The 17,142-nt window shown below is 39.3% G+C and overlaps 1 protein-coding gene across 1 annotated transcript in view; it reads left to right on the top strand.

The window, feature by feature from the left end:
* The window catches only part of LOC145996465 (PDF receptor-like), a 327,859-nt gene that overhangs the window by 123,829 nt on the left and 186,888 nt on the right, over window positions 1-17,142 (top strand). The window contains exon 3 of the mRNA XM_083132955.1: window positions 1,672-1,779. Within this exon, the coding sequence (XP_082989081.1) occupies window positions 1,672-1,779 (108 nt within the window). The remainder of the gene's footprint in view (window positions 1-1,671; window positions 1,780-17,142) is intronic.

Genomic DNA, 17,142 nt, shown 5'->3' on the forward strand with positions numbered 1-17,142 from the left:
TTTTGGTATATGCAAGTTTTTCTCATTCTGCCGTTGTAAACGAGTGTAGTTTTACGCAAAGGAATTTTTATTGTAATTTGGACTTTGTAAATTACGATAATTGTAAGCAAGTTTTGACTAAAGTATGTTCAACGGGCCTTTATTTAAATAAATAGTTATGCAATGTTTAGTAATCGAGTTTCCCATGTTTTCACCCCGCAAGCCCTGAGTGTATAAGAGTTCTCATACTCCCGACAAATGTGAGTAGCAATAATGGGTAATGCAACAGCGGCGGCCATTGGCGCACAGTTCGCCCTGCACCTTTGGTTGCCGTTGTTTCGTGTCCTTACGAACGTTGCAGTCTTTACTTTGCAAAATTGAAATTGATATTTGGAAGGGTTGTTAGTTCAAGAGTCCACCGTAAATTCATATTAGTGTGGGCTAATTTTCGTTAATTAAGGACAGAGCCCTACTAGGGCGGGAACGAAGTGAAATTCTTCACCTGATAGTTTGTCTTGCAACCCTCAAAGGCGAAAAGTTTTGTTCTTCCTTTCAGGGACGGTTCAAGAAAAAAAAATCACCAGGGCGAGATGGATGTCTGGCGGCCCTTACTCTCCACCCTGCTCCTTCCCTATATTTTTGCCCTAGTCGTCCTAGTTTCAATCTTCCTCCAATACAAAGAAAAACCTGACTAATTACTGTTTTAATGATGAAAAATAATACCCTTATTTTTACAATACTTTAAATGCTCCTCTTAAAAAAAAACAGGTATGTTTGTTTATTTAATACCTTCATATATGACTCGAAAGTAATATCCTAGCTTAAATTGATACATGATTTTGCAATATACCTATTATGTTAAGTAGCAGTAACTTCAATTAATTATTGTCTACAAAACTGGAGGGGTGGGTCAAGGTGTGAAAACTGGGGGAAAGGACAGTTTACTTTCCCTCTGCAGATAAATTTCCAAAACTGGGTGGGGGCGAAAGAGTCACGCCCTCTAATAGCCGCCACTGCTTGTCAACAATAAATACAACTGTTTTTAAAACAATTAGACCGGTGGAGGCACATAATATTTCGGATACCACTTTAAACTGTAGATCCAGCCTGTGCATCAAGTGGACTCAAAAATAAAAAAGGTAAAGTGCTCCCCTGCGCATAGCACCACGCCATGAAGGCGTACAGGGGGTGTGGGGGTAACGCCCCACACTTTCTTGATCCGGTCGTGAGTGGGGGTGATGTGATCAGCATCACGCCCCTGACAGCCTTTACCCCCCCCCCGCAGGGTTTCCCCCAGGTACCCATGTTATTCGACGCTGGGTGGGCGCCGGGGCAGCTTCCTCAAACAAATAGACACGCTTATGTAATCAGAAATAAGTTTCTGGCGCTAATCAGGACCCTGGTTTGGAGCCCCCCCCCCCCCCGCCCTTTAGCCATCCCCGTTTTTATCACTAAATGTGATTTTTCATTATGTTTAGGCTCTTCTGCTACTGAAAGGTGACTAAGACAAAAGATGGGAAAGTTTATAGTTACCGTGCAAATAACATACTTAAATTCCATGAAATAGACATGATTTTGTTCTGTTTATAGATAGGAACATATTAGAAATATAAGTGAGTGTATTTATGTAACATGTATTATCTAGGCTATTGTTGCATGTGTACTGTAATGTATTATTGCATATTTTTGCAGGTGTTTACTGTAACGCCACGTGGGATGACTTTCTTTGCTGGCCACCAACTGAAGCGGGAAGCACAGTAGAACTGTCCTGCCCTCTAGTAGGAGGCCTTGAACTAACACGTAAGTAAACCCTATTCTTTTCTTTACAAAGACATTTACCTGAAATATGTAAACACACATATAATTGTTTTCATCTCCATATTTGTATCATTATTGGGCTGGAAATATGTAGCTTAAATTATTCTTAATAATCCAGGACAGTGGAATTTTGAATTTGCAAGGTTGAGGAAGGTTTTTGGCGGGAGAAAATTGTGGAAGATGCAATGTCAGGTAAGAAGATGGCATGAATTAAATAACAGAGAATAGTTGGAAGATTTTAGTAAAAATAATTCATTTAGGTCAGGCTAAAAGAAATAAGACGATAAAAAGTGTGGCTCACATGAAAACATACACTAATGGAGTTTTCATAACGAAGCGACACGCGACAAGTGACACGTGCGCTTGAAAGCGAACTCTCGGTAGTCAATGCAGCCTGACAGTGTTGTACATTGCAACACTGTCGTTCCGTCGTTTCACGTGGCTTCACATTCAAGCGATGCATTCACTTTAACGCTAACACGTCATTGCACACAAAAAACGCATAACCTTTGGATACAGGCCTGGGGCAGGGTGTTGCTTTGATCTGTTGCTCGAGCATGCGCGGTGAATGCTTACGGACCGAAAGAGCCTATGCCGCTTGTCGCTTCGGTCTGAGCCTCAACTGCCGCTTGTAGCTTCAGTGTGAAATCTCCTTTAGAGTCAGAGTAATGCTTAGACAGCTTTCAAACCGAAGCGACACATGTCTCTTTGGGACCAACCAAATCAAAAGCAACGTTTCACACCGTAGCGGCATGACAGGTCGCACAAACGTTCTGACTACTTGTAAAAGTGGTACTCAGCACACGTAAGGGAGGATTATAATGGCCGTGGGACAAGCCGCCAGAGCCTCGTTGGCCTGAAACATTTCAGTTACCGTGGTGTACTACATGGAAATGAGGTTGACTTTTCAGAATAACCCTTACACGCCCTATTGTCCCATAGAGGGATGAATATTTGTGTAAATCAGTCGTAAACTACTTCTAGAAAACTACTAGTTACTGTACCGTAAATATCTCCAAAAGACAAAGTTAACTGAGAAGTGTGGCCACCATGCCAACCCGCTAGAGAGATATACAGGGTGAGCATAAAGTCTTTCCCTGATTACAAACTTTTATTGCTAAAGAACTATGCTAGATACAGATATGCGGTTTGTTGGAAATGGTAGCTTAACTCATAATGTTTTGTTATAAGTCCACTTCGACATGTGCTCCCTTTGTTGCCCTTAGAACGTGTAGGCGATACATAATTTCTCTCCATGTCTTTGTCAACATTTCTTCCGTCACCGTCTCTATAGCATCCCATATTCCTGTCTGAAGAGTTTGCATACCAGGAACTGGTGAACTAAACACTGTGTCCTTAACGTAACCCCATAAAAAAATGTCAAGAGGGGTTATGTCCGGCGAACGCGTTGGCCATGATATGGGACCGTCTCTACCTATTCATCTGTCTGGAAAGGTGTCATGCAAGGACTGGTGAACAGTTAACTCCCAGTGTGGCGGTGCACCATCTTGTTGAAACACTACCCATGGTTGAAATTCCTGTAACTGAGGCGCAACGTAAAGTTTCAACATGTCCAGGTAAACTGTTGACGTAATGGTAGGCTCAATGAAAAAGAACGGGTCAATAATTTTGTTGTGCATTAAGCCACACCAAACATTCACTTTCGGGCTGTCCCTTATGTGCTGTAACACGACACGTGGATTCTCCGACCCTCATATCCGGACATTATGTCTGTTACTTTTCCGGATATGTGAAACGTCGCTTCATCTAAATTACGCTATCTAAAACACAAGAGAAGAAGAAATCAGAAAAAACAAAGAAATGGAAAAAAAACTTGATGTATTGCACTACTTATTGCCATAGGTTTTATTTGCCTATCTACCGTGGAAGTTGAGACATAAATATTCATAATCAGAGAAAGACTTTATGCTCACCCCGTATAAACGCACCGACATGAATGAAATTAGGCAGGTGGCAGAAGTTCGCGCTGTTGCCACGTCGAAGCACAACCCCTTGTGTAGGAGGTTTAAGAGAAAGACAGATCTCATTCTAGAGTTGGTCTTTGTAATTAATGCGATACAAACTGACAGTATTTGCTCGAAAGGTCAGGAATAACACAAAAGTACCCCGGAGAGAGGTCTGTCTGACGCTCGAACTAGGCAACGCAGCCCGGTTGATGTTGCCACACAGTGCGCGGGAACCAGCGACTTTTGTCCCGCTCTCGCTTTGCTTGTCTTATATGTGGCAACAGCGCAATTCTGGCCAGGCGCCTATTTTCATGACCGTGAGTTTAGTGAGAGAATTTCTCTTTCAGAACTCATCTTTGACTTGGCACAATATACGACAAAGCATAATCAACAGGATTAAATATTTTATAAATGTGAATACTACAGAGCATTCCCTGACTTTCTCTACGAGACTCGGCCGCAAGCGGCCCGGCATCAGCGCTTGTCTTTCCCGGTGAACGGATCCCCGGCAGTCGCTTGCTAGTCTGTTTTTTTCGCTCTCCCTGCCTTCGTTCTCTTTCCCCTCCTGTTGACGTTGCAGACTGACGCCAGTATAATCCTCCCTCGGAAGTTGTGTTGTGTCGTGTCCCTGTGTTGAAGATTGTGGCTTAATATGGCACCACAAAAGTTTACATTACAACAAAGGATTTATCTTGTCAAGTGTTACTTCGGAAAGAGGAATTGTGGAGAAGTGCGACGCCGTTTTGCAACGAAATTTCCTGGTGTTCCCGTTCCACATAGGACCACTATATTGAACCTCGTAAAAAAGTTTAGAGTAACAGGGTCAGTTCTGAATAAAAGTGGAAAGAAAAATGGGGAAATAAAGTATACAAAGACAATCCGCACACCATCCGTGAGTTAAAAGAGGGTATTGTACGAGAAATCGGGATAATTACAGTAGACGAACTTGCACGTGTAAATGCCAATTTCCTTTGGATATGCCAGGAATGTGTTGCAGCAGAGGGACATCATTTTCAACACCTTCTGTAGCCAAGGTTAGTACACGATATGAAAACTGTAATTTTAATAGCCGAGTCTAGCGACTGTCGCTGACCCGTTCACCGGGAAAGACAAGCGCTGATGCCGGGCAGCTTGCCGCAGAGTCTCGTAGCGAATGTCATAGAATGCTCTGTATATGTTTCAGACAGGGGCGGTGATTTAGAGGGTGGGGGGCGAGCAATATTTTGCCACCTTTGCATCGCGACTATGGCATCTTATTGCTAAGTCTTCTCTACCAAGAGAAAGTAAACTGAACTTGCCCCCCCCCCCCTACGTTTTAGCACCCAATCATCGTTATCAGTTCCAGAATATTGTTTAAAACCTCACATGCCCAACATCTCTCACATCCAATTGAACTCTGTGTACAGCTTTGGTAGAACCTGTACAACTGAGTTCCAGTTTTAAAGCAAGGACAAATGAAATCAATAACAGTTCCCTACGGCGCGACAGGCGCCGGAATTTATAACAATTACCCTTTTTTTGCACGTCCACAACCTCCCTCTCGCTTTCCAATGCAATTTGTGTAATTGTCGTAATTAAAAATTCTTGTTTACTCTCTCGAGACAAATTCCTACCAATTAGTGACATGCAGATATTTCGGCACGTTTGTTGTTACTATGCGTGTGCCGGTGCTGTTATAATTTGATGTCAAACGGTCGAAACCACATTTCATGTCTAAAGTAATGCACAATTAACATGTTCCAATTGCTGGATCGCTGTCAGCGTTGTGGAAAAGTGTAACAAATTTGGTTGAATCATTTTTTCAAACTTAAAATAGAAACGTTTAAAGTTGAGAGCACGGGTTAGCTTTGCGTTCAGATAGGCTAATTTAGGACTGAATCTACGATTAACTGCGAACAACCAGGAGCGCCGAAACCGGGGAGGTCAGAGGGTCCCGGGCCCACCCAATTATCGTTTGCTCCCCCCCCCCCCATAACGGGCCCAATGTATAACTTTCAACACGATTTCATTTTGTAACAAAATATTGTTTGTGTGATGGAAATTTCATAAATTATTCAAGGGCTCTGTGGGAAATTACGCAGGATTCTACTCTGAAATAGGCATTTTTGTCTACCACAGTATTTCTTTTTCCAAACACACAGTTAGTAATGAAAACGCATGGTATATTATGATTATGTGCGAGTATAGAAGATGAAGGATGGAGGTACTGTAGTCTTCGTAGTTCTTGAGTGAATCAATCCATCGAAAAATTAGGTACGTGTCTTTGTTTTCCACGCGAATGTAAACAACTTTTTAACTTCCATTGTCGGCGTCTGTTGTTCATGTATCGGTTACCCAGTGGCGTAACCACATTTACGTTAATACGTAAATACATTTCGTAAAACTTTCTTGCTCGCTTCGTTCGCAGTACAGCTGACCGCTCAGGAGAAGATCCCTGACGGAAGTGAAGTGTCGTAGCAGCAGGCGACTCCACTATTAGGGTTGGGGGTTTGCACCCTGAGTGAAAAACACATGTGGGCTCGCTGTAACCGGTGCAGCGACGCAAGTCGTTTAGGGTTACCAGAAGTTCACTTTTACCCGGACAAATCCTGTTTTTCGGGTACTAAAAATGCTCTGGGCGGGTTTTTAGAAAAAATTGGAAATATCCTATTTTTTTGGTATAGACAGCTGCTTAACTTCAAGATTAGTAACAAAATGTTATTTGTAAACAATAATATAATATAATAATATTGTTTCCGTTTTCAATTTGAAAGTAAAGAAACACAACACTCTCAGTTGCAAGCGCAAAGAAAATAAACTTTTCTTGCAAAAAAGAAAAATTGTTGGACCTTTGCGTCTCTTCTGTTGTCACCGCCGAGCCGCGTGAGGTTTTGATTCCAAAGCATTTGTGACATCTACCGCGACTCTTGGTGAGCAGCAAGTTTCTGACAATAAGTAAGAATATGCAATTCGCCGCGGCTTACTTTGATTTGAGTTTCATGACAGAATTAAGAAATAAACAGTATTTTTTAACTGCCGTACTCTTAGTTGTTACATGGCAGTGGAGAAGTGAAATTCTGTCGATCAGCGATCTGAACCATGCCAAAATGCAAATGTGTTTTTAGTGACGTCTTACAAAAACGGTTTCCTGACTTTAGGCCTGGAAGAAAAAAACTCCGAGGCAGAATGTCAATTTATGTTATTCTTTTAAAGTAAGAAACAAAGCTTCACTAGAGTATAATATTATATTAGGAGCATAGTGAATAAATATTAGAATATTCAGACATTTGCCTACAATGAGGCCTATTATTAGTTATATGGAAACGGCGTAAAATTATTTTGTGATCTATAAACCCACCAAAACACCAGTAAGCACAAAACGTGTATCTTCGTTTAATGTTAACAACATTTTGCAATCTAAAAATGACTTCTTTTTTAAAGTTTGTCATCTGGTAACCCTAAAATCGTTGCCGTACATACTTTTTAAAATTCTTTGAAATACAGTCCAAATAATTCACAGGATAAGCAATACAAAAGTATTCTGGCCACTGAAGGAAAAGCAGCAAACTGTTGCTGAGGACACACGCTCTGCGTTATTGACGCAAATCAACTCCCACGCACTTCGAAAAGCCGTAGCGGAAGGCTTTCTGCTACCCCTAAAATGTGCAAATGGACCGGTCCTTCCCTTCACTCCCCGTCTCCCCTCGTTTGGGGATCTTCTCGTGAGTGGTGAGCTGTACATAATTGTCTTATTATTTTTTTTGCCTCATCAAGTTCAGAGCCGCAGCTAGATGATAAAGGTTGTTAAAGAGATAATGCCATGGCGGCCTATTAAATCATTACTTGTTTTTTAGTTTGCAATCATTTGGATCTAAAAGTTTTCTTTCTAGCTTCGCTCGCAATGCTATTCTTTCTGTAATGCATTGTAAATTACTAGAGGGAGAAGTAAGACCAAACATGTACTTCAGATTGTTGCTGTTAAACAGTTTTGTCTTAAATGCATGAACACTTGTTTGGAGGAAAAAGAGCGCGCACATTTAAGAGACAATTTATATCATTTTTGCTGTTCGTTTGTTATGAGGTAGATGGATTGATTATGTAGAATGCCGTACATATTATGTGTATTAAAGAAACTTTGAACATGTACACAATTTAGTGTTGACATGTTGGATTTGTATTTTCTTATTTTACGTCGATCCATGTTGCATATGTGTAAAACATATGTAGAACATGAAAATTATACGTGTCATATGTACAAAAATTATTATAATCGGAATGCATTTACCATGCATTTTCTGTCTTTTAAAAACACAATTTTTGTACTTGTTTTCTATTATTAGCTAATGTGAAATTCAACGTATTGAAAAAAATATTTAAAATAACTTGTTGCAATACAAATGCTTTAGCACCTACTTCTACCCACTTTTTTGAGTCATTTACGAGGATAATAACGTCTTTACTACTACTACTAACAGTAATAATAATAATAATAATAATAATAATAATAATAATGATAATAATAATAGTGGCACATTAATCCTGGTACTTGCCACCGTTTTATTTAATCAGTATTAGTATATTATATATATTTAATATTTTTACTTATACCTGTAAACATATGTGTGCTACTTCATACTGCATTACTGTGGCTAGTGTTACATTTTATACAATGTGTAACCAACTTTTAAAAAAAATACCTTTGTGTGTACCTATATGGGTGAGCATGTGTGCAGATATTAAACTCCCATGAAGTATTGTGCGAAAAAATACAGTATATAAACAGCATATGATAATCAAATTCTCAATCAAAAGTTATGTATAAAGTATTATGTTGCATAATAAAATTACAAGTTTCGTTCGTGAATATGAATATAAAAAACAAGCACATGAACGTAAGTCTGACATTGGGCCATATTAAAAGCACATGAAGTTAATATAATATAAACATAAGTTATATGTTTCTGTTTTGAAATGGTATACGTCAATGAAAATACAATGTAAAATTAGTTTTTACAACTTTTAAATTTTATTTTATACAATTACATGGTTTTAATAATCATTACAGTTAAACATGTAAAGACTAATAAGCAAGTTAAAACGTTTGGAACATTTTAGCACCTTTCTTAGTTGTTTGCGTTTTATAACTTTTGTTAGTTTTTGTGCATTCAAATGTTAGATAGAAACATTTAAGCTTACTACAAATGAAAAGAAGAACATAAAATTACAATAAAACAATAAGTTACCTCATTTATTTTATTATTGGGTGCATTTTCGACAAGTGAAAATGCCAAGTATGGTCATATCAACAACCTCAACGTAATATTACTCAAATTGTAAATAGTAAACTAAAGGTTAAGATAAATTTAATTATGGCAATTTACTTGTTTAAGCACAGAATACTACTCACTATACAATTACGAAATTTAAATTATCAGTACAATAGACGTAGAAACAAATGCGAACTTACCGCAGCGAATTAACAAGCGTGTTTTCTTCTCAACAACTCGACAATAATGGAATCTCCAAGCCGTTGTAACAGACACCACGTCATCAGCTCTTGTCAAGCCCCTCATGGGACATGCCCAAACAACACACCAGCACCATCTGTAGTTATAATTAGGAATTACATGCAGGAGAGCCAGTTGGCCATATTACCAGCTTGGCCATATTTGCATCAGGGACCTTAGTAAAATTCAGTTTAGGAATTAGACATTTATAAATTTTATACAAAAACACCTTTCTTTCTGAACATACCGTGGTAAAACAGCAATTGTGCACCTGCGGTAGCTCTAACTTATTTGGTTAGCCCCCCCACCCCAACCCCCCACACGCACTCAATCTCGGCCATTTGTTGACATGATGTGATCAGTCTCTGTTACAAACTTACAGTGTTAGTTTTGCGGAACAGTATGTCATTCAACTTTTATTCTGATGTCTCCATACTTTTCACCCTGTATATTTTTTCTCACAAGTCACGTGGTTTTGTTTACATTAACTTCATTACAGTGAATGTAGAATAGTACTCGTCGATAGAAGCGTCAAACATGAGATCTATATTGTGTTACCGGTGCTAGTACATAATGTATCTAGTCCACTAATTCCTTAATTGCTATACATATGTGAAGGAGTCTGCTTCAGTGACTATAGATCGATTTTGTCAGGAAGAATTTTTGTACTGGTTGATTTTGTTAAATTTACTTCGCTCTGTGCCACGTTTAGCTAATCGCGAAGATGAGGATGAGTGACGAAATGATCAAATTGATGAAGGGAAACTCACAGAGGACACACATGCTCAAACGAGGATTCGAAACCAGAAACGCTGGGATCGTAATGCGCTTTGCTAACCACTTCGCCACAGAGGTCAGCATTAGCTTCCCCGATGGCGTACGTTGTCGCTTTGCAATCAAGGGATCCCGGGTTCGATACACGGTTGAGACACACAATAGTTCGGATTCGACTTTAAGTGTAGGTCCAGTCCCGATTATCCTATCTGTGCATAACGTAGACTTGAAAACTTTAACAAAAACACTAATGCTTCTGCTGGTATAAGTTGCAAAAGCAATGCATTTTCATTGGTTAGTAAATTTACTTACTTTGCCCTATCCAGTTAAATGGACAGTAACCGCTATATTGACTGAACTCAGGTTTTGGATCTTCCATGAACGAAAACTCCCTCCTCGTTCACTCTTGATTATGCAGAGGTTCTTTCGCCAGCTGAAACCAGTCCATCCATTAGAAAGGGCCCACAGGGCAGATTAAGGAGTTAATTTATTCGCGATGCTGTACGGAGCGCAAGTTCGCTGGGGCATAATTTCAGCCTGGAGTTTCTTGGAAAAATCCGTTCAAACAAACAGAAGGGACCGATTCCGGAAGCCTTTTCAGTTGAAGTTGCTGGAAATCTGGAATCGAAGGGAATGAAGAGAATATTAAAAAGGAGCTTGTCTTTGCCTGTTGTTCATAGCATTGTATGTCTTCATTATTCGATTACGGGCTGACTTCAATATCTGTAACGAAGAGAACTAATGCATAAAGAGAAAAGTAATTTGAAATTAAGTGTGTATAAACGATGCCCAAATATTACCACGACGTAAGAAATACTCCTGAAATACTGGCTTCACTGCAAGGCGTGTTGCCTAAGCCTACGATTTTAGCAGTGCTATTGAAAAGTTGGTATTGAAGTTCGCTCATTGCCGTGGAGTTATGCAACACACATAACACATTGCAGAGAAGGCAGCACTTCATGTACATTTTTTGCCGGTGACTGTACGTAACTCTTGCCATTCGAAACTTTCAGACCTTCTTTCATTAATTTCTTCGCATATTGTAAGGTATTATCTCATCCATTTATAGGTATTGGTCTATCCAATATTTTGTCTTTTGGAATCAGGTTTCATGGCGTGCTTGGGGACCTAATACGTGGTACTCAGGGTTTCAAAGTTCATTTATGTTGTGATAATGAAGGTTTATTTTATATGAGTAGGAAAGACTACAATATCCTGATTTTTTGCATGGAGTTCTGGTATTCTGTACACTTATCCAAAAGTTATCTGGGGGCCCTCTCGAGAATTACGTCGAATTATCTTTTAATCTACAGATTTCAATGTTTTACGTAATATAATAAAAGTGGTTCCAGCTTTAGAAAAGCACAAGTAACGGAGATATTTGATGCCAAAGAATGGCCCACGTAAGTTAAAACCTGCAATTTCGAAGTATTTTCGCCACTTTTTGTTAGTAAAAACTATTTCTATGCACACTAAAATAACGAGAGAACACGTCGAAAATAGCTATCAATACCAAACCTAACAATCCTAACGTAAGTACGTAAAATTATAGCTGCTGTTGTGGAAAGTCGTTTCGGGTGCTATATTCACTTGCGCAAAAGCCTTCTGGCTGTTCTGCTACACGGTAAAGTAACACGCTAAGGTAGCAGACGTACTTTACTCCACAAGAACACATTTCCGAGAGCTAAAATCAACTGAACACGTTCATGAACAACAAAATCTTCATAAATCATGCAAAATATTTCACATTCTCCAGGGGGTACTGAGGGTCAAGGGTACCGTTATCTGGCAGAGTAGCCAACTTTACTACTGGTCCCTTTACTAGACAAAGGCACAGTGGCAGTCTTGCTTATAACATTAAGGAAGAAACTATATTCCAACATATAAAAAGAGAAGAAAACAGAAAATTTGAATAACAAACGTAAGGATAATGTTAGGGAAAATTGCGATTCTGCATGTTGAAATTAGAATCGGGGATGTTTTTTGTGAAGTTGGAAACACTGCACTTGGTAGTCATCCACCTGGAGGTAATAGCTATCAAGTCTAAATACATGGAGATATTATTACGAATAGTTTAGGTGAAATATGTTCAATAATGCCTTGCAAAGTACTGTGCAATGCGCAAAAAATAATATTTGTCACTAGTCTGCAGCGAAAGTATGATCTTAATCTGGGGAAATGGTTGCTTGCTTAGTCATCCATACGTCTCAAAACACTGCTACCAGCGCTTTTACAGAAAGGTTCGTTCCTCTTGTGTTAATCTCATTTATTTGCACACGCGCACTGTATGTATTTCGTCATCTGTTTTCTTTTTGTGATTTTCTTTGTGCAGTAGTAGTTTTTTATAGTTTATTTTATGTTATTTTATTTATGTAGTGTCTTATAATTAGACCTCTGATATTTAGGTTCTAAAAGTGTGTTTTAGGTTCCTAAAATAGGTTCTAAAAATCCTAAAATAGGTTCTAAAAATCCTAAAATAGGTTCTGAAAATCCTAAAATAGGTTCAAAAATCCTAAAATAGGTTCTAAAAATCCTAATAGGTTCTAAAAATCCTAAAATAGGATCTAAAAATCCTAAAATAGGTTCTAAAAATCCTAAAATAGGTTCTAAAAATCCTAAAATAGGATGTAAAAATCCTAAAATAGGTTCTAAAAATCCTAAAATAGGTTCTAAAAATCCTAAAATAGGTTCGAAAATCCTAAAATAGGTTCTAAAAATCCTAAAATAGGTTCTGAAAATCCTAAAATAGGTTCTGAAAATACTAAAATAGGTTCGAAAATCCTAAAATAGGTTCTAAAAATCCTAAAATAGGTTCTAAAAATCCTAAAATAGGTTCTAAAAATCCTAAAATAGGATCTAAAAATCCTAAAATAGGTTCTAAAAATCCTAAAACAGGCTCTAAAAATCCTAAAATAGGATCTAAAAATCCTAAAATAGGTTCTAAAAATCCTAAAATAGGCTCTAAAAATCCTAAAATAGGATCTAAAAATCCTAAAATAGGTTCGAAAATCCTAAAATAGGCTCTAAAAATCCTAAAATAGGATCTAAAAATCCTAAAATAGGTTCGAAAATCCTAAAATAGGCTCTAAAAATCCTAAAATCCTAAAATAGGATCTAAAAATCCTAAAATAGGTTCTATAAATCCTAAAATAGGTCCGAAAAATCTTGAAGTAGGTTAACAGAAAACTTAAAATAGTTCACAATTCCTGAAAAATGCTGATTAGGTATAGTCACCTATATCCTAAAAATACGCACTATCTTGCATAACGATATGTGTGTTGCCTAACCCTACGGCGATGGCAGAACTTACCATTGGAAATTTGCTATAGACAACAATCTTTTCTCATGTTATCCACAGTCAAACTCCGCAATTTTTTCTATGAGGATCATCTTATTTGCTGAAAATAATCTTTCAACAAAAACATAGTCAGTGGTGCAAACTTCAATGCTCGAATGTTAGTTTGCAAGGCGTGAATGCCACAAAGCACCGAAGTGACGCGAAAGTGAGCAAGACCACACAGATCAGACCACTTTTGATTGTACAGGTAACAGTGGCACCAGACATTTTGCTTTGTTTAGAGCTTTGAAAAATCACCATGGACTTGGACGAAGGGAAATCGACAGAGAGTACATTTCAAACACGTTCGTCATTTAATTTTTTCGTGACACAAAAATCGTGTAAAACCTTTAAAAATATATAAAAACATTTAAAAAGGCTTGATTTAGGCGCATAAACCTAAAATAGGTTCTAACAGGCAATAAAACTTCATCAATTGTTGCGTTTTGTAACGAAACGCTGACATAACTTATTATTTCTTACATACCTGTAAAGGAAAAAGTAGGTTAAAATCCTAAAATCCGAGGTCTACTTGTAATCTTCATGTATAATAATGTACCTATAGGTACTCTGCTTCATCTTTCTTTGTCGGGTTAGGTGGTAGATCAACATTTGCTGAACCTCGCCCAAGAATAAAGACCATTGAAATTGAAATTTCCACATTTGTCACCATCGGCGTGTTTAAGGAGAGCTATCGGGCTTGAATTCCTGAAGTATCCAGAAGCGAAAAAATGTATATGCTACATGTTCTCATAATTTGTAATTTAAAAGTTCCGCAAACACCACCCTTATGTTATATCAGTCGTGTGTCACAACTGTAATACTGTGTGGGTATTTTTTTTAGTAACAAAAGTACACTATTTTTTTAAAAAAAAAGTATAACTGAGAAACTACAACAGGCCTAGCAGGGCCAAGACTTGCCAGAGAGGCTTTTTCATTGGGTGACGCGTGGTCAGCGCATCGGATCCCATTGCCGCTGTTTTCTGGCTTTCGTGACCGGAGCCGCTACTTCTTCATTTCAAGTAGCTCCCCAATTGTAAGTTGACACAAAGGGACACTGTTTTATCTCCTTGCTACCATTCTGGCATTGTGTTGTTTGTTACTGTGGTGTCCATGTGAATAACTTTAGTGTTTCTGTAAAATATTGATCTCGGGAACATTTCGACTGAAAAAAAAAACAACGAAATAAATAGGGAATCCCCACGTAAAACCATAGGAAAACTGAAAACCTATATTATTTTAGTTCGATAGGAACTATAGTGCCAGAGTGGGTGTGGACTGGTCTGTCTTTCTGCACACAAGTATGTCTCCTACATACATGTTATGTTATGTAAGGCCAGGGCCTACATACCGCCTGCCGGCCTCACTCCCACCTGCTGTGGTGGAAGTTCATCCAACCAGTTACGGGGTGTTCTGTGGCCAGCACGACGAACCCCCAGTCGTTGTTGTAGGTTTCCATGACCGTGTTGCACCACTCGTTTGTAGCTTCCCAATTTTCTCGTCCAATGTCCTGAAATCTCAGGAGAAAAGTTGTTGCGCTTCCCCCAGGAGACTCGAATCTGCGCGCATCTCGTAGCCGGAACTCAAAGAATGACACCTTGTACCGCACGGCCACGCTGCGGGACTTTTATGTTACGTAGGGATATATTAAATGTGTGTATGCTCCCAGAACCTAATCTGTTCCCTTTTTCTGACGTCGTTGCAGACGTTATGTAGGACGTAGCTATCGGATTTTGTCACGAAGCAAGGTTGGCAATCATTAATATTCTTGAACTTATTCTATTCCCTTTGAAGCCTCACGACAATCAGCTTATGCTAATAAACGCCAATCTTGCTTTTCCGTAAAACTTCCAACAATACAAGATAAACCTCTGCTTCGTGACCCAGTGTGCGTGCACGCTTCCAACCTTTGTGGACGGAAAGATCCCGCCAAGGCCTCCGATATGAGGATAAATTGCAGGCCCTTTCACTCGACGGGCCCTTCCTTAGCCACAAAGGGCTCGCTGGCAAGAGAGGAAACGCTTCAAAGAGCGTGGCCTTCAGAGCTCTAAGATCAAACTCGCTCTGAACCTCAAAGCATTTCATTCTCATCTTCATACACACACATATTCCCTACATACGCGCGTTAGGAGTCTCGTGTGTAGATTGCATCGTGGTAAATTACGAACGGAAACTCACAATACTGGGATTGCCGTAATGACTAACAAAATTGTACAGGGCGTACAAGCGAAGTTTCTTAAAGTTTTGCTCGTGGAGGCCTCTCTTTGACGCCAGGAACCCTCTGCAAACACCATTTTCTGTTCTGAATATTTGCATCCATGCGGTACACATTTAATAACCAACTATTGACATTTGAAATTCTTAATTAGTAAGTCCATTTTCATTACGATTAGTTTAAATATTTGGATCTCTGGTAGTTTCCAAGATGTGGGCAACTATGTTGAAGTAACCAAACAAGAAATTATGCTTCACGGATGGGATCAATAGAGATCTGAAGCATGGCTGTAGACAGAAATAACTTTCCAGAGAGGGGGATACTAGTAGTTGACGAGGTGTGGCAGAAAAGTAATGAGACTGGCAACACTGCGCACGAATCGACGACGCTGCTCCCTTCCCCTTCCAGTTAGGTTAGTCCCTGCCCTTGACTCAGTACAAGTTTGAACTTGATACATTTGCTACGCGATTGTTGAGAGCGTCTCAAGTGAAGTTGTTTGTGAGGTGCGTTACGAAAATGGACAAGTTTGAGCAACGTTTTGCCATCAGATTTTGTGTAAAGCTTGGCGAATTCGCTACTGTGACTTACAAAAAGTTACAAAGGGCTTATGGAGAACATTCCCTATCTAGGGTACAAGTGTTCAGATGGCACAAGTCCTTTTTAGAAGGCCGAGAACAAGTGGAAGACGACCCTCGTGCGGGAAGACCTTCAGTCTCAAAAGACGGCAATGTGGAAAGGGTGAGATCTCTTGTTAGGTCAGATCATCGATTGACGTTGAGAATGATCAGTAGTGAGTTAAACTTGAACCAGTTTACCGTCCATCAAATTTTAGCACTTGGATGCTGCACCACGACAATGCACCATGTCACACGACAGTCTCCATCAATGAATTTTGACAGAAAAAAAGCATTCCTGTGGTTCCTCAGACCCCGTGTTCGCCGCATCTCAGTCTCTGGGACTTCTTTCTATTCCTCTGGCTCAAAAATCACTTGAAAGGGTGCCAGTTTGGTACCTTGTATAATATCCAGAAGAGCGTAACCGACGAGCTGAAGGGTATTCCAGCAGAAGCTTTCCAGCACTGCAACGGACAATAGCAACTAAGCTCCGTCGCTGTGTAGCTGCCAAAGGGAACTATTTTGAAGGGGAATAACCTTGATTTGTAAAAAGAATAATATTCATGGTTAAAAAAAATCAGTCTCATTACTTTTCTGCCACACCTCGTGTCTTCTAAACGGATATATAAGTGGGCTGTAAATTTAAAAGTGGCAACACTGTCAGGAAGAGGCAGGCAGTGAGGATTGTCAGTTGGGGCCCCTGTCGATGTGTGGAGTACCAAAAGTGGTCGATGCAGCGAGTACTGTTGTGTATGTAGGAGGTTGAAATGAACACCATTTTGTGTACTGCCCTAAGACATGTTCACTAAGGTAAAACAGCGATTATGAATCCGTAATACAAATCCGCGAGAATGTCATCAAGACTTTCAACTAGCCGTATCATATCGTTGCACAGTGGTGACAATATCGGGAACCGAGCATGATGCATTTGTCCTCATGTTAAGGTTGCTCT

The sequence above is a fragment of the Lepisma saccharinum genome, chromosome 12 (genome assembly GCF_977018435.1).
Source record: "Lepisma saccharinum chromosome 12, izLepSacc3.1, whole genome shotgun sequence".
In the NCBI taxonomy this organism is placed as follows: Eukaryota; Metazoa; Arthropoda; class Insecta; order Zygentoma; family Lepismatidae; genus Lepisma; species Lepisma saccharinum.